We start from the raw sequence: 24,222 nt of genomic DNA on the forward strand, positions 1-24,222 counted from the left end.
AGCATGCGCGGAGTTAGGGCTTTGCACGCGGTACAGCCGTCCCAGCTGTGGTCTGGGCCAAGGCACCGGCAGCGAGAGAGCGTGGCGGTCTGATGTTGGGAAGGGACCCTCGCAGGCAGGACACCTGGTGAAGCCTGCTGTCGTCGACATGCGCCGGGGAGGAGTGTGGCGCCGGAGGACAGAGCAGTACCTAATATACTTCTGCATGGATTTACAAGGCTGGAGGCCTAACCCAGGAGCGCTGGTGAAAGCAGTCCGTTCCAGTCAACTGGGAAAAGAGGACTGAGGAGTGGCGCCACCCACGCAATTTAAAGGGGAAGATGATTTTCCTGGTGAAAAAGGTTCAGTCTGTCATTCCTAGTGAGGGACGCCCATACAGTATAGCGGGACGGGACGTAGGAGTAAGGACTAAAACGGATGTCCAACCAATAAACATTCATAAAGTAAAAATACATAATGTTTCATACCTATTATTTATATAAAGTAATTTACGGGAATCTGCAATTAAATAGCCTGCCATAGCTAGTAAAATTTTCTTGACCTAATAAAAACTGGCAAAGACGCAATATTTAATGATTATTCGATTAGGCAAAAAATATACATTGTTAAATACAGGTCAATGATTGTCAAACATTCCCAAACAAAAAACATACAGTGACTGATATACAATGGTACAAATTAATATAATCACAAAGCAAACAAATCCTATCGGTACAAACCCTTGCACTTTCCACAGGGTATCGTATAGCTATAGGTTAGAAACAAATTTGGTGCCCAGTGTCCAAAATTGACATGGATATAAAAAGTCAACAACTGTGTTTCGGCCTTTCAGCACACTTGGACGGCTGTAAGTTTAACAGCCTTCATCAGGACGAGGAATTGTGGTATGGGTTCTGGCAAGAGCTTCCTGTGGCAATGATCTACAATAAACAAATAATATGTACTAAATAATGGTCGGTTTCTGGGATAGTTATTTAAACAAGCTCAAAAGTCGCTAAAAACAGCATCCCCAGCAGGGAAACTTACTGTGCTGTCCTGGACATAGCACGTGAAATCTGCGCTTTGAGGAAGCACGTGGAGCGTGGGCTACTCTGGTCCCAGTCCCCTCAAAATGGATTAGATAGAGAAGTGCTTGTAATGCAATGTCATTTAATAATACACAAAGATGTACAAGCCCAACGTTATGGCGCCTCTGATAAAAAGAAACACCATCTCCACTGGGGAAACTTACTGTGTTTAACTGAATGTTGCACGTGGAACCTGTGCTATTTGGGTGGGTCTAATCTAGTCCCAGTCCCCTCAAAATGGAGTCACCTAATGGTACACAAAAAGGTGTGAGCGTCCAGGGATATGGGCCCCTGAAAACAAACAATATGCGTGTGTGGTGGAAAAAAAATAGTTGCAGGGCCACGTGGGGATCTCATGTGACCAATTGTGCTCAGCCTCGGATTTCTGCACCCCACTAGACGTGTGAATCACAAAAAATGTATATTAAATTCCCAAATGTCGCTCAGAGTGGGACCCTCGCACCACGAGAGTGGGTGTATGTCAAGCCCCTACCTGTGGGTCCCAAAAGGTCACCCGATCCGTGTCTAGGGGGATCTAAGGGCCCCCATGATCAAAATTACCTCGCCGGGAGCAGTCAAACCCCTGCAACTGCGTTCAGACTGTGTGCCTCGCCGAGTTCTCAGCTTGTTTGTTATTGAGCGCAGTCATGGCAATCCTCTACTAGCCCAGCGGCCATCTTCAAAACACACAAAGGGCTGATACAGACCCAGAGGAGGATATAAACTGTTCAAACAAATCAAAGGTGCGAGTATGGGTGCCACTTTTGCACTAGACATTGCCAACTACATACACGCCCTTCATTCAGATTTGGCGAATGTACATTGATGACATCCTTTTAATATGGATGGGCTCAGAGGACCAATTGAAGGCGTTCCTCTCTTGGCTTAACCTGTGTGATGGACACATCAAATTTATCATGAATTGTGATCACCAAGCCATAGATTTTTTAGATCTACATATATATAAATCTGGCTTTGGTTTCAAAACTCAGCAAAAAAACAGATCGAAATAATTTGTTACATTTCACGAGCTACCACCCGGCGGGTCTGAAGCAAAATCTCCCGTATGGACAATTCATGGGGATCCGTAGAAACTGTACGGATCAGGATTCCTTCAAGAAATATTGAGAGCGTCTACAACACAGACTTCCATAGAGGGGGTATCCGAAGAAAGCAGTGGGACATACCGGCAAGCAGGCAGCCAATACCTAGAGGGAGGTCTGTGATGCCCAAAGTGAAGAAACCTCTACAGAGATTGGTTTGGGTTACCACATTCAACCCTATCAGGAACATCATGAAGAATACCATAAACAAGCACTGGCATCTCATAAAAAACACTGGCATATTGTCTAAAAAAAAAAGTTCTTGGCATTCAAGAAAAACCAAAACCCGGGAGAACATCCAGTCCACACATCAAGATCCTAGGGTGCAACTATCGCTGGAGAGAACATTTGGTTTACCACCTGTTCAAGGACATCACAAATGTGGAATGTGTGTGGCATGTCAATTTACTGAAACCAAACATTCCTTCCATCATGGAAATATACACTGGAATCTTAACACGCACACCAGTTGCAATAGCAGGATGGTGATGTGTCATCCAATGCCTGTGTAGTTTACTGTATGTAGGGAAGGCGAACAGACCTGTCATGATCTCTGCTTCCAAAAGGTCAGGGTTTTCCCAACTCCCTTGGAAGCAGATCCATAACCCAGGTTCCGAGTGCCAACCAGTCCCAATTGGGACCTTTTGGTGCCAGTGGCACCAGGCTCATAAATATGCCCAGTCCCAGCGCTGGAAGCGCCGGGCTCATAATGCTTGGGTGGATTTACCTGCAGCAGACCATGCTGCTTACTTGCCTGCCAGTTGAGCCTCTGATCCTCTTCTGTTTGGAACTACTTTTCCTGTTGGGTGGGGCAGGAGCCACTCCCTAGGTTCAGAACACTGGAACTCTTCTGGAAAGCAGGAACTCTTTTCTTACCTAGGCGTGGCTGTGGAAGGAGACACCTAAGCACTACAGGAGGCTATTTAAACCACACCCGATGGATGAATCTTGCTTTGCGTTATTCTGCATCCTCTGCAGCAGAACGCTCATCGTGTCTTCTGCATCTGATCCTGGGCCTAAGGAAAAAGGCTTACCATCCTGAATCCAGTCTTCAGCAACACCTATAAAGACAAGAAAGAACAGGTTAGCATTACGGTCTTCAGTGACAGCGCTTCACTTACCTGGTCCATCGGCTGTCAACAACGCTTCGCGCTGCATTCCGGCATCTGAAAGATAAAGGCTTACCTACTCTTCGTGCGCTCCGGAGACCTTCGGCGCTGCATCCCGCATCTGAAAGACAAAACAAGGTGCGTTTAAAGACATTGGGGAACTTTAATACTCACGTGCCATTACTCCTATCCACATCTAACCCAGTGGGTATTCCGGCACCCTGCAGCCGCTCCGAACTTGTATCTGCAAAATAAAAAGACAGTTAGAGCGCATCGTGAAGCAGGCAACAAGCGCTTACTTACGTGCTTCCAGGCGCTTCTATTCATCACACGGGCTCCATCTTCAGCTCACTTCAGCCCGTCATCCGCCATCGCCGGAACCCTGCAAAACAAGAGACATCATTACTAAAGACTTTTAAAGACATTAGAATTACTCGAAACTTACCGTTCGTGCAGTAAACGACGGACAGCAGTCCTCTGAAGTCAAGAGGCCTGCTCCCCTTATACAGTGAAGAAACTGGTTACAGCACCCTGCCCCGAGGCAGATGGAGAGCACGGCGTTCACTTACCTAAGGTGAGAGCGTTAACCTTTGGGGTTCTACAGGAGAAGAGAAAGGGAAGAAGAGAGAGACATTCAATAACCCAGTTCATTAATCCCATATTTTCTATCTGCAGACATCTTACCCTTCGAGTCAGACATACAGTGCACAGAGGTCCAGCCCAAAGAGCCAGCCGTGTGTTACACATCACCTTTGAAGATACGGTATACGCCCAGTCAAGACCGGCGCCTCTACGGGAATCAGGTAAGCGTTACAAGACCAGTCAAACAACAGATCTCGGAACACCGCTCCTGCATTAGGCACAGGGTTGTGGACAAACCACGTATAGACCATTACAGTAAAAAAATAATAATAAAAAAAAAAAAAAACACAGACCGAGACCTTAAGTGGTTTGTCCTAAAAACCATCACCCTGAATAGGAGAGATGCTAGTGTGTATCCAGTGTGACGCCCAAAGTTTTAACTTAACAGCAGATGGGTGGTCGCAGTCAGTGCCCAAATGGAATAAAAGACAATTACACCTACCAGGTAGATCTTTAAGAACAAAATGTTCTCCTAGCTCCATACAGTTCTCTAAAACTGTATAGATAGTATTAATAGGAGGAACTAGGATGCTTTAGTATACAAGTAAAAGTTACATTGTACACGTGCTCTTAAAGAGGTTAAACCAAGCTTTTTTCTAATCACTGGAGCTGGGACAAAATTGGGCAATAATAAAACTTTCCTTCATAATATTATCTCTACAGTGGGGAGTTTCCTATTCATCCACATACTAAATCTCCAGACCTTAAGTAATGCTCAGGATTATCTTTCCATTGTAAAATTTGAGTAATGGGACCAGAGCAAAGTGGCAGAACGTATTCTTTAGGTGCCTCATTTGGGATGAGAAGAGACATTTTCCTTTAGAAAAAGTAAGACTAAAGACAGATTTGGTTTGTTAAACATCTCCAAACTCCAAATTATGTTAAGTGGGTAGCCACCTCCAACTAAATCCCTTTGAACGCCCAATTAAACTTGGCTATTTTATTTGAACTGGAGAATCAAATTATATTTGTTTTGGAGAGGTTCATCTACATCTTGTTTTCTTGTACACGGGCGTTAAAGGAATTGTTGGCTCTAGACAAGCAAGATCAAAGAGTACAATGTAATCGGCAAAGCCAAGCCATTTACTGGCCAGATTTCCGAGTCTAGCGGAAAGGTAATAATTTCAACAAATCTATTACTTAGGCCAGATATGTTGAAATTGAACAGACAGAGGGTGAGAAGGCACTTGGCTCAAGCCTCTATGAGTAGTTACTGTTTTAGGAAGATCTTCTTAGAGTGCTTAGACCAGGCTCACCTCTTAAAAGAGACAACATATCCATTCAATTGAGGAACGATACGTCTCCTGAATACCGTTTGATGCTGCTCAAATCTAGAAGACTATAACCCATTTCATGAGTTTTTAAATTTGAATGATGTATAGATTTTACTATGTGTGTCTAGAAGGGGGCTGGTCTGTATTATTTATGGGGGAGTAGGGAGAGATTGCTTGTTAAAACTGTGTTGGTATGTCTGCCCATGTTTTTGGTGAATTTTTCAAAATATTATTGGAAAGGCCATCTGGGCCGTGCACCAGAGGTTTAATTTTAGTACTTGCCTCTGTTTGGAGATGTGGAAAGTTTCCAGTCAGAATAGCCTGGTTCCCAGCCCATTCTACCAATATTCAAGGATGTATACCATCTACTTTTCTCTGCTTAAAATTTGTGACAAACGAATAAGCAAAGTTGTGGTGCAATTTCTGGCATAGAACATAAAAGCCTTGATACACCGAGCCCCCATTTTCTGTAATAACTCTGAACATAATACGATTGAAGCGCATCTTCACATTTGTCTGCTGTTGGTACTGTGGATGTCCTTGACAATGAGGAAAGCCCTCAGTTTTACTGCAGACAGTTACCAGATCGTGAATAGATGAGTTGCAAACATTAAGGTTTTGGTCACTGATTAACTTTCAGTGAGCAGGACTTAAAAAGTTACGTGTATAGCAACTGAAGCAAACCAGCAGAATGCATCTTTTGAAGAGCATTCCTTTATTGGTAAAATCAGCAATAAGCAAAGTGCACTAATCAAAAAGTACTTGGAAAAAAGACACTGACCACTTTACATGGAAGAATTATAAGTTAGGCCAGTGTACTTAATGTACACAGTAGCAAATAACTTTGAAACCCTTCTAAATTTGGGCAGTGTTAAAGTGCATGCAAATCATGTGTCCAAGATCCCTGGTTGAACAAAATGTGTGATGCCAATATTGTAATCCATATCTTCAAGTTTCAAAGTAGTTAAAGTAGACCTTCTAGAGATCTACATTCCCCCGCCACTCACCTCCATCATTCCTTTATCTGATGGCCTCCTCCTTTCGTTCTCCGTCACCTCGTCTGCCTCCTTTTTTATGCACTCTTGCCTACCTTTCTTCATTTGGTTAATGTCTATCATTCTCCATGTCCTTTTGGGTTTTCTCTCATCTGATCAACCTACTTATGTTCTTTCTTTCCTCCTTGCTTGCATCACTTATTCCGTCTACATCTGGTCTTTCTCCCATCTCATCTCAGTCCTTACTTTCATCTCCATCCAGCCAGCCATTATTTTTCAGCTCATTCATTTTCATATTTCCATTCTTCCGTTGACTCATCTCTTGCAATTCTTTGCCTCCATTCTCATTTGCTTAAGTTCTCATTCAAACGGGTTTTCATAATATGGCCAAACAGCTACTGAAAATGCCAAATCCGGGTAGATTATTTAGATGAAGTGAATTTATAAGTGCACAAGAAACTCCTGGCTTGTTACATCCCAGGATTTCTTTTAAAGTAGCAAACTCCTTACAGCCGTTGCTGTTTATAAAGTAACATTATCATTAAACAACTCTTGTGTTTAGTTTGTGATCTTAAGTATAGATGTACCCATTTCTACAGTAGACTAGTAATAATGAGAGACTTTGTATAGCAGACTTGTGCAGTTTGGTAGCATTTGCAACAGTTTCTGCAAGTGTGGGACTTGTGGGAGCACAGGGAGAGAAGTGTTGTGAACGCGGACGGTTTGATTAAAACAGATTGTCTGTGCGCTGATGAGATACTAGGCAAGATGAACATGGGGATTTCGTAATGCATTATGTGCCAAAAGTGGTTATGCAATATTGCAAACTAACAACATTTATTTTAAACATAGGTAGGTGTGGCCATGCAACGTGATGGGACGAGGGACTAAAATACTGGTGAGCCTATTGTGAGCAATATAGGAGTGGCTGACATGCTGCTGGACGGTCCTTAGTGGGTTGGTAGACGTAGTGGAACAGGAAGCAGAAAAGGGGACAATGAGGAGTTAATTGGTTATGGGTTGGGAACGGCTGTTATTCAAGTCCATGCCTGTGTGGGTAGGCTACCTGAATTCATATTAGGTTTGCTGGATGGCAGGTTAATTCCCATGACTTTGAGGTAACAATAAATTGCTGCATCAGGCAGTGTCGCAGATGGCCTCAAGTACACACTTCGAAGACAGATCAAGGGTTTATATAGCTATAGTAGTCAAGGTGCTCTCCAAAGGCTGCGTCTCTGTCTCGTCTACAGATGGTCGTACACTCCCTATACCAGGCATCTGGGATGGTCACTAGAGACCAGTAACCACTTCCATCGAAAATCTTCTGGCAGGGTGGCGGACTAAAGGCAGAACACGATCTCCAAATAACAATCAAGGCAGTCCCTACTCTAAAATCCCCAAGATGACTTGGGCTAAGGATTTTGTGCCTTTCCGACACTTAGACCACAAATCTATCTTATCCTTACACATCCAACTATTCAGCTGCTCTCTAGCTGTCACTCTCCCTCATCTCCTCCCACTAACCTCCCTCAACCTCCACCCACCATCTCGTCTCCCTCTGGCACTTCCTTTTTCAGTCCCTCCAATATTCCACCCTCCACGGTCTTGCCTCCACCATACACCGTACTCCACCCCATGCCGCAACTGCGCCCTCCACGCTGCAAATGCGCCCTCCACGCTGCAACTGCGCCCTCCACTACTGCTCTCTCCTCTCCACACATTCTCCTTCAGTCACCCTCCTTTCACTTACCCAGGCACCGTTCTTTCACTCTCTACTCTCCCCCTATTAATCTCACTAGCTCACCTTTCATACACAATCGCATTCCAGTACGACTCTCTCCCACCGACCAATTCCTCACATTGTACACTCCAACAATTTTACTCCATGCTCCTCAAATCCGTCCTTACTGCGCATGTTTTTTTTTTTTAGACCCCCTGCTCCTTCCTTGACATCACCAGAACAACCCACACCTTCCTGTGCTCCCCTTTATCTCTTCCTTCCTCCATTAGCTATCATCCTCTGCTGGGCCAACAGCTGACTGCCCTTTTCCCGGGGGAGTAGTAATAATTGTGCAAATATTCAAAAGGGGCTTACGCCCTGACCCTTTTTCAATCATGGGACACCCCCGGTCTCCAGCAATGGCACCCGGTTAATGTTCCAGTTCGTATGAATGTCTCCTGGTGGTTTAAGGTTGCGGACATGGTGACAGTGCCACTCTGCAGCTCCCCTACAGATGAGCATTTGTGACACAGCCAGAAACTCTGCACCCTGAATGATGCTGGTACTGTACTGGGGGGTCATTGGCTCTGGGTGGGTGGCTTTGCCTTAAGCTTCAGAACTAGGCCGGATGCGTTCGGGGCTTGTGTTGTTCAGGCTGCTGTGTGGCTTGTTCTTCCTTGTGTTCACTCAGCTCATTCTCTCAGAGTGCTGGCTGGATGCATGGATGCTGAAGGTGTAGATTCTACAAGCCAAAGAGAAAGAAAGGCCAGAATGGGGATGTGCAGACATGGGGTGATAGACAATGGTACTGTTATGCAACCAGGCACAAGGGGTTTGGGTTAGGGACTGGGGCCCCCCCTTTCTCCCATACCCCACCACTGGCATCAACCCTGGCAGGCCTGCCACCCTAGGCTGAGAGGTTCCTTACCCCCCCCCAATCGAACCGGACAGATCTCTGGCACTGTCACAGCTGGTGTATGGTGGCCGTTCCACACGCAGAGGCAATTAAAAGGTATTCTTGGTGGTTTCACCCCTTTAAATGTATAAATGTCTAGAGCTTTCAGTATTTTTGGAGGGCCAGTTAATGCAAACTAAAACCGTCTGCTGAAAGCATCGGCATACTTATTCATGTGGGACGCAGCCAAGGAAGAAACCCTAAATAGGATTATGGTTAAGGGGTAGTGTAACATAGGCCCTCAACTGTTCCCAAGAATAGTAAAATGAAATTGACTTTACTTATCTTTTCTCTGTGTAGGTCCAGCACACAGCATGTGGAGTGCTGGGGGTTACTTAGTAGCTCCTTACTCCTACGTCATGACCCTTTCCTCCATATTTTTTGGGACAAACCATCCTTTGGGACATTCCATCCTGTGGGACGGGACCGGAGCACTTTTTGTAAAAAAGCATCAAATTGAAAAATGTGTCGTCCTCTTTTTACGCGGGGTACCGCATGTGGCCGTAACCCTGCCCTCCTTAGCTCTGCCCCGCGCATCGCCGTTCAGTCCTTTTCTCTTTGCGGTCGGGGCTGGACGCACTTGCATCACCGGGAAGACCTTTTTCTTTTCCCGTTATCCTTCTCTCCCGCTCTGGTTCTACAGTCACATTGTCCTCCGTCTATGCCAGATCGTTTGGGATTTGTCGCTTGTTCCTCTTGCGAACGTCGCTTCGGCTAGGGCGGATTCCCAGTCTCTGTTTGGAGTGTCTGGGACCGTATCACTGTTGGGACTCATGTTTCTACTGCGACTCCCAGTCGATCCGGGCACTTCAATGTCGTCTTCGTAGGTTGGAGGAGATCTTCCAGAGAGTTCCTCCATTGCATTTTCAACTCTTCATCGACGGAAAGAGACGCCCGATAAGTTCCTTACTTTTCAGGGCACCCCGGCCAGGGGACTCTTTCCGGGGGGGGGGGGGCTTCAAAAACTCTGCTACCAGGGTTTCTCATGAGGTGCCTTGCAGGCCTAATAGGCGTACCAGGGTCTTCTCCGAGGGTTCCCGCGAGGGGCCTGCCGATACCGGATCACGATCCGAGGTTCACCAATCAGGTGCTAATAGCCAGCCCAGTCGTGCTGAGGCATTGGGTACGCTCGCTCTGAGGTCTCCTCGTCTGTAGCTTCCCATACAAACAGTGGGGTGCGCCCTGAGGCCATCGTTGAGGCTTTCTGTACCGAACCACGGTTCAAGGCCCCTCTCAGGGCAGCTATAAAGACCAGACTCTGTTCCGAGGTTCCTCTTATCGAGGCTAAGGTGTGTACCAACAGAACTGAGACCTGTCATGGTCTTGTCTGTGAGGTGGATTCCTCAAAAGATGTTTCTCTCTTAGAACAGAGAAAGTACAAAGGTGTCAGGATGAGTTACCCTAAAAGGTGTATGGATTCTTAAAACGCTATGGTTAGGGGCCAAATACCTGAATCAGGGCGATTCCATCTTATCCTGCTCATATGACCACTAGTAGGTTTCTTAATCCTTATAGTCTAAGCAGGAGGGGGATACAGAGAAAGAACTATGGAAACAAGGTGCAGGAGGTTTCTAACTTTGAATTGGCTAAATAAAAGGGCACTGGTGGATCCGAGGGTCCAACCTATAATAGGTCACAGGTCTTAATAGGATACTGGTTTCCTTCATAACTACTCTAAAAAAAAAAAATGCAGTGGGTTATAGCGTTCAGCATACATCTTGACCCAAAGAGTCCGAGACATTGCACCCAACCCAGACAGTCACATGGACAACGCACACAGCCCACAATTTGTAATTCAACCAAGATGAAAGTGTCTGGTTCACTTATTTTTTTCTTTCCTGTGGTAGTGCTCAATTCTTAACAGAGTAATAAAGGGCTCAGCTCACCCTGGGATACCAGGGCCAGCTCACTTCAGTAATCCCAGATGTGGCAGCGTGGTGTCGGAGGGCCAGGAACATATTAGGTCTGCAAGCTTCTCAAGGGTTCTCATGGTTTTCAGCTTTCCAGGTTCCCAAGGTTTAAGACAATCTATTCCAGCACCTCAGATTTCCTGCTCCCTCCTGGCAGTACTGGTTGGTCCGCCTCCTTTGACTGACTGCCGTCTTCTCGGCTGGGTCTAACAAAATTGTATACACATCTCTTAGTATGGCATGCTCCAATACAGCTTCTGACTGGATGGGCACGTGCTCCTTTTGTGTGGAGCAGCCAGATCGGCCGCACCTCCAAACTCTCTTGTTTGCTACAGCTGTTGTGGTCTTCATGAAAACTGACCTTTGAAGGCACTGGTGGCCATCTTTGATAAGGGAGGCAAGTCCTGTCCTCCTACAGCAACTCTGGTTTACCGGTTTTCAGTTTCACATCATGATCCTACCTTCATGCGAGATTTGGTTCTTCCATCTTGGGTTTTGCTTTTGTTGCAGGTACATGCATGCAGGGAACCCTGTTGGAGCAGCTTGAGGTACAGCTTCTCTATTGCAGTTTTTGTGTTTGTATGCCTGCTCTCATGTCTTCCGTGCCGCCCAACACCCTTTGGGCAACGGGAGACAGCAGAGCTCTCAAAGACTCCAGATATTCCGAATGTGTCAAAACATTGTGAAAACGTGCCCAGAGGTCTTCGACTGGTTTATCGAGCTGGTCTGAGGGGTATTTTGGCAGGTATGGCAGACCTACTAAAAAAATTACCAATATATCTGTTGTTATGCCCCTCCCCCCATCCCTCGACAGTGACAACCTCATGCTCAGAAAGGGAATGGGAGCTCCCATATCCAACTACTTCCAGGTAGCTCATGTCTCTGGTTGCATGACTGGGCTTTTCTGGGCTGCACTGTCCTCTGTAGGTTTTGGGACAGGATCAGGCACCAGACAGTCACAAAACCAGTTTAAAAATTCATCATAACAGTCACAAGTTTATGAGTTCCTTTCCTCAGTGTAAAGACCGGAGGGGGGGTCTGCACTTCCGCTATCTATACGGTAGAGGGGAGGCACAGAGACCCCTGCCAAGATTCTCTATTACGGTAGCAATGGACGAGCAATCAAGGCCTAGCTTCTCGGGAGGTGATGCGAGCTGGTTGTTAAGTACAGTGTAGTCCCCAAGCCCCCACGAAGGAATGTCCACACACCATCGGTTAAAACACAGTCTTTATATAATTAATATTCGAAGTCATATACACGATAACTTACTTTGTGCTCCGAAAATCAACAATGGCAAATATATACAGTTCTAAAGTGGTACCACTAACGTTACTCGATCTTATTAAAGTGCATACGGTCAGAATGACACACAGATCAAAATAAAGAGGAAACCAGCAGTAGAGAGAGGAAGGAAAGCAGGATGGTTGAGCAATAGGCAGAATACTGGTAACTACCGTTAAACACAGCTCTGTGTGGAGATCCCCCCCCCCCACCTGGGCAACGTGTAGAAGAAAGATACAAGCCAGGTCCATATATTGTTCACCCTTAGACTTCCCAATAGTTCTGCAACCCCAAAGCACCTTGGTGTTGTAGCGTTCCGTGTCGGGAAAATCGACAACCCTTCTTGAGTGTCCTCCTTTTCAGGCAGGAGTCACGGGTCGCCGAACGTCCGACAGAGAACAGGTCGAGCTACGACAGTGAAGTGGCCGCGTCGTTCCTAGCGGTGCTCGTTGACAGGGAAGCGTAAACGTCCTGCCAGGAAGAGGTGTGCAGGGCACCTCAGTGTCGATAGTTCTGGACCGCAAAGAGTTGAACTGTGGCCCAGCAAGGGCGTCGAGTCGTCGGCGTCTTTGTGGTCTTTGGGTGGCGGGAAACCCATCAATGGATGCTCCTCAGTGCGTCAACGGTCAGGCCTTCTCCAGTAGGATACAGCGGCGACGATGCGGACGAGAGCATCCTTGGATCATGGAAGTTTCTTAGGCAACGGGAGCACGGGGGCTCCGGTCGGCGACAGCGGCGGACAACAGTCTGGGCGCTTCTCCTTAGAGTTCCGCAGCAGTCCCCGTATCGGGTCGGCAGCCTGTCGAAGGTCTGTCTAGCAGGGAGCTTAGGCAAAGATCAGCTGTGCACAATGGTCCCTCATAGCTCGGGAAGAGGGTGCCTTACCAGGTCCTCTCTGAGTCAGTCTTTGAAGCACAGCAGCTTTCAGATTGCGAAGAAGAGCAACAACAATTCTTCTCGTCCAGCAGGGCTCAAGGTTAAGCTTCACTCCAGTTACTCATCCTAGTGGACTTCAGCTTCTGAACACGATTCCTAGCAGTGAGAGGTCCCCAGATATACTGTTGATCTCCCATTCATTCCGCTTGGTCGCACTCAAGCATCCAATCACGACTACGGGCATTCATGCAGGCAGGCAACCAATCAGGTACACAAGGTATTCAGGCCATTCACTTCACTTCTCTCCAGACACTCGCAACAAGTTATGTGTAACGAGCCATTCAACACTCCAAGCTGCATTCATACCGGTTTCGGGCAGGGCTGTCTCAACCATTGTGTCAAACACCAGATACTAGACAGTCACAACATAGAATGTATATTCATCACACACTCCATTCACCCAGGTCCCACCCACAGGCGTACCCACAACATACGGTCATTGAGAAGGCTCCAGCCAGTCTGGTCGGCACTTCCCCACACAACCATATACAGAACTTCCACCCAACAGCCAGTCAGGGGGAAGGGACAGAGGCAGGGATTCCCGGGACTTCGGGAAGATCAGGGTAACAGGTGATGGAAGGCAAGAGCCATGGGGGCCATTTTGTCTCCATCAGGAATCTACCGATTCCAATGACAGGGCCTGGGCATCCTAAAATGGAGGATGCTCAGGGCACCAGTCATTTCAGCATGGAGCTGCCACCAGCCAGTACCTTGCTCTGTGGGTCACACACAGGTGCCCAAAAACATACACTAGGGGCACAGGGTTGTACCCCTCTCCATGGGTGCCATAAGGGTATCCCATGGGTCTGTTCACCAAACCAAAAGAGAGCTGCACCGCCAGGAGTCCCACATGAACTCCTGCTCGGAAAACACGACAGAACACACGATAAAAAGCAGGACAAGGATACTGAGGCCCTGTGCCTCCAATGCATTTCCAGCATCACACACAGCACATCCCATTTCACGGTGCCCCAGCTTTCTCCAGGTGAAATAGAGCAACCTTTCCTGCAGCCTACTTCATTGCAGCAAACCCAACCTCTGTAGGTCTATCCCCTCTTTATATCTAGGTTACATTTACAGATGGCAAACCCCAACAAATGAATAGTTCACTTTGTATATCCTTAACTTGTACTTGTCATGATTGCAAAGAAAACTATGAAACATTTAGTCAAGATTAAAAATAGTCTACTCTGGAATTCCAATGTCTATTCAGTAAAAACATGTACACCAGAGAAACCCAGTGCAATATTGCTTGCTATAACCTGTATACTCTTCAGAATCCATAACCAGTGCAATTTCTTCTCACAAGTAAACATTTAAGATGTATTTTCTCCAAGCAATTCTCTCAGACATACTTCACTACCCACACACTCATCAAGTCTCCACCCCATCTCACACACTGTACAAAGATGTCACTTACCTCCTGCTTCTCAGTCTGTCAATGGCTGGTTCGAAAGGGACACTTACCATGTCGTCTTGTTGGAAGACCGGGCTGCTTTTTTCTCCCAAAACCCCCTTGAGGTTTTTAGAAAAAACTGCAGACCATGAGGACAAACGCCATAAAAATAAACCAAAAAAAGCCTCACATCGGGAAACCTCAAAAATATGATACAGAAGCTTTCAAAGGGATAGACCATAAGTGGGAAGCTAGAAGTTGATAGACAAAAAAACTAGGGTATCACGTAATAATATTCCTTTAAATAAATGTGTTGTACAAATTATCACTGTGAATTAAGAAAATCAAGCAAACAGAAAATCGAAAGGGATTGGGCAGGAAGTGCAGGGACAGCAAGTAAGCGTCACAAAGCATGGCATAATAGAAAAACATTAAGACAGTAAGATCATTTTTACCAGAGCCCAGTCTGCACTGAGAGACGCAAGAACCTTAGTGTACCATAACCAGAAAGATCCGCAATACCATTTTGGGCTGGCAAAGACAGAAAATTCCCACCATGCAAAGGGGCGTTTTGCCTTTCCCGACAAGCCACGACATTAAGCGAACACCAGGAAAAAAAGTGTTTTTGGTAAAATTATCTACTTTTAAATTAGAATAGCAAATGTATATTTGATATACTTTTTCTAAGGGTGATTAAAAACCTTTTTCGTGTTGGTTATGATTTTTTAATGCATCATAAGAAAAATGCATGAAAATGCTAACCAATAGAAAGAAACAACGGGATTAACTTTAAATTGTCCATGCATTCCCTTGAGGACTGTAGACACACCTTCTCTGTGCAATTTGTATTGTTTTACCAAAGGGATGTATGTCGGGCAGTGGCATATGGGCAGGCTCAGGTTTCCTTTCGGAAAAGCAATCATTAATACCACTCTTCATGGACATGCATTGTGTGGGTGGTATTAAAAGGAATCCCTATGGATATTACCTGGGCTTTTTTATGTGAACACAAAAAAGGCAGCATCCACCGAGATTAAACTATCTGCATGAAAATTCAATGTGTACAGAGATGCAGATGTATTTGCAGCATGGAGCTGGTGCAAGAGGCAGGAGCAGAGTTTCCACTCCATCTCGCAGATCAGAGGTTTAACTGCATTGGTTTGTAGATCATTTTTATTATTTTAAACAATGTGTATTGATTGCTGGATTATGGATTTTATTTGCTCCCTTTATTCAGTGAGTTTATGGGAAAATCCTCCAGGTGGTTGCACTGGATTCAGCATCAATTGTTACACAAAGTTATGCATTCCCATTTTTTGGGGGGATAACAGATCAAAGTATTTTATGTATTTCAATTGTGTGGGAACAGATGGTAAATGATCTAATTAATTGTTTACTTCATGTTTTTATATTTAACCCACTTTAATCATTTTATTGAAATTGTATGGTTTTATGGGCATAGACGCAGAGTTCTGGTTTCCACCTGTAAACTACGATCTGATAATCCTTTATGCTAATTTGAAATCAAAGTAGGAAGTTTGTCCTACTGAACACAATGATTATGTGCTGAATTAAGTTTTGTTCTTTTGTATGATCCTGCAGCCGGATTTGGGTTGAAAGCCTGTGGTTTTAATGTTCGAGGGAGAAAAGACAATTGGTCTTCTCTCCCCTCAACATTTCAGGCTTTTCCCTGGCTCCCAACCCCCTCCTTACCTGTGGGCGGCACACCACCTTGTGTGCGCCGTCTCCAACATCCCTCTGCGACGCCGGTTCCCTTCACTTGCATGTATGGGAACCGGCGCTGCAGGTCAGTTTTTTAATACTTTGAGTCGGGGGTTGTGAGTGACACCCCTGCAACCACGCTCATATTACAGTAAAGAAGGGTGCGGGGGACATCCCTGCTGCCCTTCACTGTAATGTTTCGTATGGCATATTTGAGTTTTTAGGCTATACAAGCTTTTCGTATAGCGAAAATTCGGGCAAATATGCCATACAGTCTTATTTTCTGACTTTTTGGATGATTCCCCTGCGGCCCACTACCAATTTTGACTTGGGTGGTTTCCCAACAATGTGCTCTTACAAAGCCTTTGTTTTAGTGGACCCGGGTAAAACTAACATCAAAGGTGGGACTGCCTGACGAAGCATGTTCATTGTACTCCGCCACAAATGGAGTCTTTCGTAGTGACTTCTAATCAGTGCAATATTAAGGGCACAATCAGCTTGGCACTTAAGGTAAAAACACCCCCCAATGTGGGCTTTATTAAACAGAGTAAACAAACTTGAAATGCTGCAACTTTAGTATGTAGAGGTTCAAAAATGCAAGGCTGCCTTAGATTTGCTGACCCACCCCATGCCTCTCAAGCCTTTGCTTGGTTTACAGACCAATCCACCCAGATTTTTGCAAGAGTTGTCACTACATCAGATATCTGCTCAATGGTTGATGCAGCCTCCCTGACTGACCACAGATACTGCCATGCCTTGTGGTAGGGTGCAGTGCTAGAATGGTCTTTGGATGCTCTTTAAAGTGCTCTTTATAGAGGTAATTGGTGACAGCGGTGCTTACAAGTTTGATATAAGCCAGCATTTTCATTTTTTGGCAGAACTACAAGAAACATTTAAAGCCATGTTTATCCAAAAGTTAATTATGCAGCGACTGTTCATTTTCGTGCAAAGCCACTAAACGGATTTTCCCAGGGCAGGACGACCTCATTAATATGAAGCAACATCTTCTAGGACTTTATATACAAAAGGCATTTCTTTTACTGACAATAGGTGACATTCACTTAATATAAAGCATCTGCAGGTCTCTGAAGTTGGCATACGCCAGATGTAAAAAGACCCCCCAGTACTGTTTTAGCCATGATATTTTTCACATAAAAATTGCAGGAAAACCAGTTTCAGGATGCAATGTAAAAAAGATTGGACAAGCTTCTCATAGCGTCACATGGAATGGCAATAGTTCTCTTCTTGCCGTTAGTGCCCAAAACCTGCATATAGCAAATTACACATCCATACCTCAGATTTGGTGGCGAGTTTAGCAAAAATGTCTTCAAGCTTCAAAATGCGTTCATCATGATTTTTATGGAAAGCCTGGAATTCATCCTAAAATTAAAATATATATGACATTAAAATACACACTGAGCATCAAGATTACGACATATTCTGGTCCCTCAGTCCTAGGTCACAACAGCAGTTTTACCATATTTCCAGGTATTTCCTTAGTACTCTCAAAGAGGCAGGATTGTGTCTGTACTTCTTAATTCTTAAAGCCTTAACCTTTAAAATCTCATTTAACAAATATTTCCAACATCTGTAGGGCTGGCTTTTTTTCCAGCGAAAAGCTTTTGAAGCGTTAAGAGTGGCATGTATTTTCTCAGATTGTGTGTGTGACCAGTGTTTTAGAAGTTGACGATAGCTTTGGGAGAGGAAAAGGACAGAATATGCAGACAAACCGCTACCTCTTTACTCTTCGAAGACGACAGAATGCAGAAAAAAGTGCAGCTATTATCACATCACTTTGCAGTAAAGCCAGTCATTTCAACAAAAGTAAATTCACTCTTTAGATTAATTTCACGGAGTGCCAGCATGCGTGGACAGTTGCAATCTATTTAATGGGACAGTAGCACATTTTCCAGCGGGGTCACTACAGTTTTCATAGTGCAGTTCTGCAGTAGGATGAAGAGGGCTAGGTCTGAAACAGACTGACTTCGGCAAACCGATTATACACTCGAAGGAAGTTGTGATAAGACAGTGCTACGTGGCATACCAGGGCTCAAATTGTGCACCCTGCACTAGCCAATGACGAGTGATAATTGTCTATGGTGTGCTGTGTATATGTAGGGAATTAAAGAGCAGGTGGGGTTTTCTGCCTAGCGTAGCACTTACAACTTGAAATGTTACCGCCTGATGTTTAAACAGCACACTTCATAGGTATCTTGAAAGCCTGCCACGTGACTGACAATACTTCAAAGCCAGGGGTCTGCAATATTTTGAAATCATATGTTTTTGGCTACAACTCTCATCAACCCTACCGAGGGTTTCCAGATGACTGAATTTCAATTAAGACATCATGCCCCAATCCTGGGCTTTCCATTCTTCATCACTTCTGTCTGCTGGGAGTTGTAATGTTGGTTCACTTCAATCGAATTCAATGGCCTGAAGTAAAACTAAGGTAAAAGCAAAGCTCAGGAGAACATTGTGGTGTCCTTCAAGACATGCAACAATCTGGCAACTGTAGCTCTACCCATGAACATTTAAAGTGAAAAATTGTGGGAGTTGTAGTTAAACATCAGGTGAGTCACAGGATGTGGACCCCTGCGCCAGCCATAACTTTCAGAAATGCTCTGTACAGAGGGGGCTTGGCTTAAGAGTGCAACCATAAGCTTCACATCTTAGATTTCTGAAAAACATGTTCCCACAAAAGAAACATTTTAGCATAGCCAACTGCAAGGCATGTCCAAAGTTGGACCATGTAATTTATTAACAGTTCAATTCCTCATAACAAAAAAAGGACAGGAATAGATGAGCCAATTGATAACTCTCCAGGAGCATAACATGTGAGAAAAAAGGAATATATTTTAGACTAATTTATGCAAGTCATATTCTGTGAGTTGACAGAAAAAGTCTGGCTTCGTGCTGTTGACTCCTCTTCCGTCCCACACTTTCCATTTACCCCATTGTGGTCTTCCCTTACTGGGTTTATCAATGGCAAAAGGATCGGATAGGTGGTATCAGAATGGGTATTGAGGCACGCATTTTTTTACCTCGTGTGCCATGGTAAAGCCTGGATTACATTTCTTTTTCTCTCTATTGCTCGCTTCTTTTTGGAATGAAAAATGTTCACCAAAAAAAGGATTGTGACCCTGGAGATGTGCACAGAGGTACATGCAAGGGTGTAGAAGGAGACAAAGAGGGTTCATGATTTGGGTTAAAGACTCAAACACCCAATTGTCTCCATTTCTATGAGGGAATTGCCCTGCCTCAACCTATGAAAACATCTGATCGGTCAGGATGTCGTCAAAGTACAAATGTTATCAACATCCTCTGTCAGTAACCAACTAAACTAACCCTAAGACCAAAACTCATGCTAACTAAATTAAAGATTGTGATTTCTTTAACCAGGAGAATGACACCCTTCCCCTGGTTTTTCCTTATCCAAATTTTCCAATAGAAATTATTTGGTAAATATTCCACAAAAGAAAAAGGGGACCAGGGGAATGACTCCCTTCTCCTGGTTCTTCACTGTATTTTCAACACTCCAGTAGCAACTTTCAATCAACTCCTTCCAGGCAGAATAGAAATGTGGTTTGCTCTCCTGATGAGGGTCCTGTATCCCCAAGACTTCTGATTCTTTAGATGGCCTTGGCTTGTAGTATATAGATTCTCTTGGGTTAACAGTACAACAGACGAGGTCAGGTCTGATAGCTGGTTTTATTTTGTTCTTTCGCCCCTCATATTGACTCTATTAAAGGGGCCTCTTCCAAATGCACTTCTCTGTGCTATTCTTTTTGTAAGTAATAGGACGAGGGAGATTACTCCTGATGGACTCTTTGCGACTGACTACTTACCCCTACCAGACTTCCTCTGCCTCATGTTACCTTATTGTATGCAACAGCACTTAATCGGTTCTCCCTGGGGATGGGTTTCTCAGCATCAGCATTCTCGCACTTCTCCTTCTCTTCTGTTCCCTTGTGGTTGCTGCATAGTCTGACACAGGCCACGGTATCAGCTGTGTTGTTGTACCTAACATTACACCTTTGCGAGGTCTCAGCACAGTGTTCCTTCTTTCAGCTTCTGTTCGGGCCTTCTTCTGCTACGCAAATGCATTCACCACCCAAGGCACTGCGTGCTGCTAGTTCACCACCTCTCCACATTTGGTTTCTCGATTTGAAGTTCACAGACTGACCAGTTGTCTCTGTTGGTTGCGCAGCATGCAGGCAATATGCGCAAGAGAGCCTTCAGCTTCACTTCCCCTGCCTTGGAAACTAGGTTTCCCTTTTCATCTTTTACAGGTTTTATAACTTTCTCACTGCACACAGCATCTTACAATGCAGTGCAATTGGCATACCTTTGTTTCACCCTAGCTTTTACATTTCTGATTTTTGGTTACATTTATATGTGTCTAAAGACATGCTGGTGGCAGCAGATCTATTTTTACAATTGGAGTTATTTCTAGTGTGCACATTCGCATTTACAGTGGATGGCAACTAAATGAGTTTAGTGCCCTAAAATGGCTGTGCCACAAGATTGTAGCTTGTTCTTTGGCCATATTGTAGTTTGGCCTTCTTCCTACCTTGCCAGGTCAGGAAATCCCATGTAAAAGGCATGCACATGCCACAGGAAAGCTGCTGCTTTCACAGGCTAGTGATGCCTTTGTGTGTGGTTTAGGAAGTGGGTAGGATTGGCAGGTCCCATTCCACATCCATGGTGCCACTAAGTCTAAGTGTGGGGCATAAATGAAACCAATAATTGCCCCTGATTGCATAGCTACTGGATGTTTAAATGGCACAGATCCTTACCATTAGTGGGCATGGACCTACTTCCAGACTGAATTTTGGATTTAAAATAGATTACTGCTAGAGCCATTTCTTCAGATCAGCGTTGGAGCCAAGAATCCCTTGTAGACGAACAACCAACTAAAGATCCAAAGGCGACCCTTGAAGAGGCCTGGCATCCCTTCCTGCATCAGGCTCAGTGAAGCCCTGATGGACTAACTGATCTGCGAAGGTCCTGTACGGTGCTTCAACACTTGGACGGGTCGGACCAACCAGTCTTGACGCCTTTGTGAGGATGCAGCTGTCCTCAGCCTTCAGACCACCCAGTGAACTGACCAGTTCGCTCATGGGCTACCTCACTAGAAACATTGCCGATCCATGGCTGCACCCCAAACTTGGGTGATCACCAGCTGGTGGTATAAGTCGCCTTCCTAGCGAGTTTCAGCTTCCCAGTCTCAAGGGATCATGTCCTAAACTATTCATGGTTAATTTAGTGACACTGGTTCGCCGAGAGTGGTTCAACCTTTGAGTTTTTTTTTATCCTGTCCACGAGAAACATCTTCAACCTCAACTGGAAGGAAGCTCACTGTCAGAGTGGTCAGCGTCGCAAACTAGCCTTCCTCTGTTCTGTGAAGTGTCCTGAAGAGGCCTGAATTGGTGAATCTTGCATTTCTTCATCGACTAGGGGTTGCATCTTGCATCTGTACCGGACCAGAAGAATCCTTACACCTGCAGCTCCTGGCACCTCTCTGGAACACATGGTGGGAGATCCCACCTCGACCCATCAAGTCATCTGGCAAAATAGGAGTGGGGCGGGGGGGTTGAAATGGGGCAAGTAAATGCAGAGCATTTTTCTCCCCCACATTGGGTGCCAGTCCCTTTTTATCTTGCATTCCACTGCGTTTTGGTCGTTGAACCTGGGTAGTAGCTGAAAGATGAGAACACACATTACTTACCTAGTAACTTTGTTGCATCTCTTCTTCTGAACAATCGCCAGCAGAAGTAACTTGCTTCCTACAGATACATTCTGGGGAGAAGCATTGTGGCTACTGTGACATTTGGGCACAAGGCCCCATTCTTCTTGGTGATTATACTGCTTACGTTAGAAAAAAAATCACTTGCAGCTTGGTTACATCTTTAATGCATCACTTTACTTACCTCATGTGTTGATTTAAGTCATTTAATGCATTTTAAGAACCTATTGTGAATGTACATATGTTTATTATTGGGTATTGTGTGACATTATCACCTGCTTGTTTCATTTTTAGTGTGTGTGTTTAAGGCCTAGAATATTCGCTCTCTTTTTACAAATTCCTGTCTAAACTGAATTGTGCGCTTCACTGTGTGGACTCCTTGTGGACCCCCTGATCCCACTCTCATAACTAGGATAACCAAAAATCTGTCCAGATCCCGGAAATCCATCTTAGCTGGGTGTGTTCTGTCTGTTTCACTTCCTACTAGTAGAGTTTACAGCAGGACCCAAATGATCTCATGCAAGTGTAGTTGGTGGCCTCGCGTATCACATATTGGTGTGGCACACAAGTCGGCCAAACCCCCTCCCCCCCAAAAACATAGGTGAAATCAGAGAAAGAAAAACAGAGCAGGTAGCTTTGCCCGAGGAGATCATTCTATAGAAAATGGATGATACTAGTGGCATGTGCGCATGAAAGCATGCAAGCAAAATTAACAGGATTATCCTTGCAAATGGAGGATGATGTAGCACACTTGGACTGCTACTGATGTGAATAAGAAGAGAGGACTCTCACAGCAGAAGAGCATGGGCTTACACAGCAGAATGCTAGGCTGGGAATATTGTTTGCTCTCAAATCTCAAGGGTCTTAACACAAAATACAAAGTTAAATCGCTGAAATACTCTTTGAATGCAAATGTTTAGGAAAAACATGGCATACACACCTCAGCAAAAAGGTTGAGAGAGTTTACTTTTTGAGGAACTCTAATCACTGTTAAATGACGCTGCGACAGGCACTTGTGTAACTACTCTGGTGAGCACTCTGTATGGCTCCATGTTGCATTATGTTTCCATTCCTACATTTTTAGTAAACCAGATTTAGTATTCTAGGATTTGTAGTTCCAGCCAAACACCTTTTCTTTCTGAGCTGAGCTAAAGCATGGGTCTATTACAAGCTGAACAGTGGAAATAAGTAAAGTACCTGGGGATGCCACTAGGGTGGAGGGAAAGAGGGTCAGAATGGCTTTGTTGAACATATTTCCACACCCATGCATTGCTAAATGGTTTATAGCACATTTACTTGCAGTAAGGCGATGCACTTGGATGTTCATTTTTGTCTTCTGGATACCTGCAAACTGATTATAGACATTCTAGCAGATTTGTTGGATCAGATCAGTGGGAATTTATGGGCACACTGCAAATCGCAACCTTGTGTTACCAAACTTTATTCTAAGAAATGTTTTGAAGGCTTCTCAGCCTACATATTTTTTATTAGCCTCTGCTTTTATTGATATAAGCCAATCAAGACACTTATACGGCAGGTACACAAAATACAATTCATTGGTTCAACAATTTAGCTAAAAACAAAACCAACCCCCCATGTAATTCAACATAATCATAATGGACAATTAATAAAACGACTCTTCCAGTGATACTGGCTGTGGCATAATAGTGAACTATTTTAAAATAAAGGAGAAATGCGAGCAATTCATCAATAAAACTGTATAAACACATCAATAAGGATGGTTACTGCATTTTATACATTTCATAAAGCAAACTCATCCATTAATCACATGACTGATAAAAGCAAGAACTCATAAAATGTGTAAGGGGATATCACTCGAAACGTGAGGGTGGGGGCGTGGCCTAGATCCATGGAGTGAGGACGCACTTCTCTCGAGCTCCTGCCCCGATCCTGAGACCGATCCTTGAAAGAGTTTCCAATCTGTTCCAAGGGCGGAAATATTTATATGCCCAGCTGCCTCATCCGATCCTGCACCACTTAAAGGTGACATTTGTAAAAAACGGAGCCGACAATACTTAAAACGCGACCTCCGTGCTCCAGCCCCCGGGAATCCAAGATGGCGGCCGCGACTCTGTCTTGAGCCCGCGGAGGGGGAGTGCCCGACAACCGGTGGGTACAGAGCTGCTGACCACCCGCGCTACTGTCGGTGCTGCCGAGACTACCGCAGGGCACCTGCCGCCAGGCAGCGGCTGGGGGCCCGGGCCGTCGCAGGCCCCTAGGTGAACAGCGAGTGCCGCGAGGGGCGACGCACAAACTCCAAGCTCCTTTGTGGAGGACCCCGCCGCCGGGATACACTCATCCTCAGCGGACAATTCGGTCTGCGGCGCTTCGACGCCTTGATCCC

General features: G+C 45.0%; 1 protein-coding gene across 10 annotated transcripts in view; it reads right to left on the bottom strand.

Annotated features, from left to right (window-relative positions):
- The window catches only part of SUN1 (Sad1 and UNC84 domain containing 1), a 1,235,850-nt gene that overhangs the window by 609,588 nt on the left and 602,040 nt on the right, over window positions 1-24,222 (bottom strand). For all 10 annotated transcript variants that reach the window (XM_069647232.1, XM_069647226.1, XM_069647231.1 and 7 more), the window contains one exon: window positions 17,405-17,491. In XM_069647232.1, the coding sequence (XP_069503333.1) occupies window positions 17,405-17,491 (87 nt within the window). The remainder of the gene's footprint in view (window positions 1-17,404; window positions 17,492-24,222) is intronic.

This window comes from Ambystoma mexicanum, chromosome 2q (genome assembly GCF_040938575.1).
Source record: "Ambystoma mexicanum isolate Mex_15411 chromosome 2q, UKY_AmexF1_1, whole genome shotgun sequence".
Lineage (NCBI taxonomy): Eukaryota > Metazoa > Chordata > Amphibia > Caudata > Ambystomatidae > Ambystoma > Ambystoma mexicanum.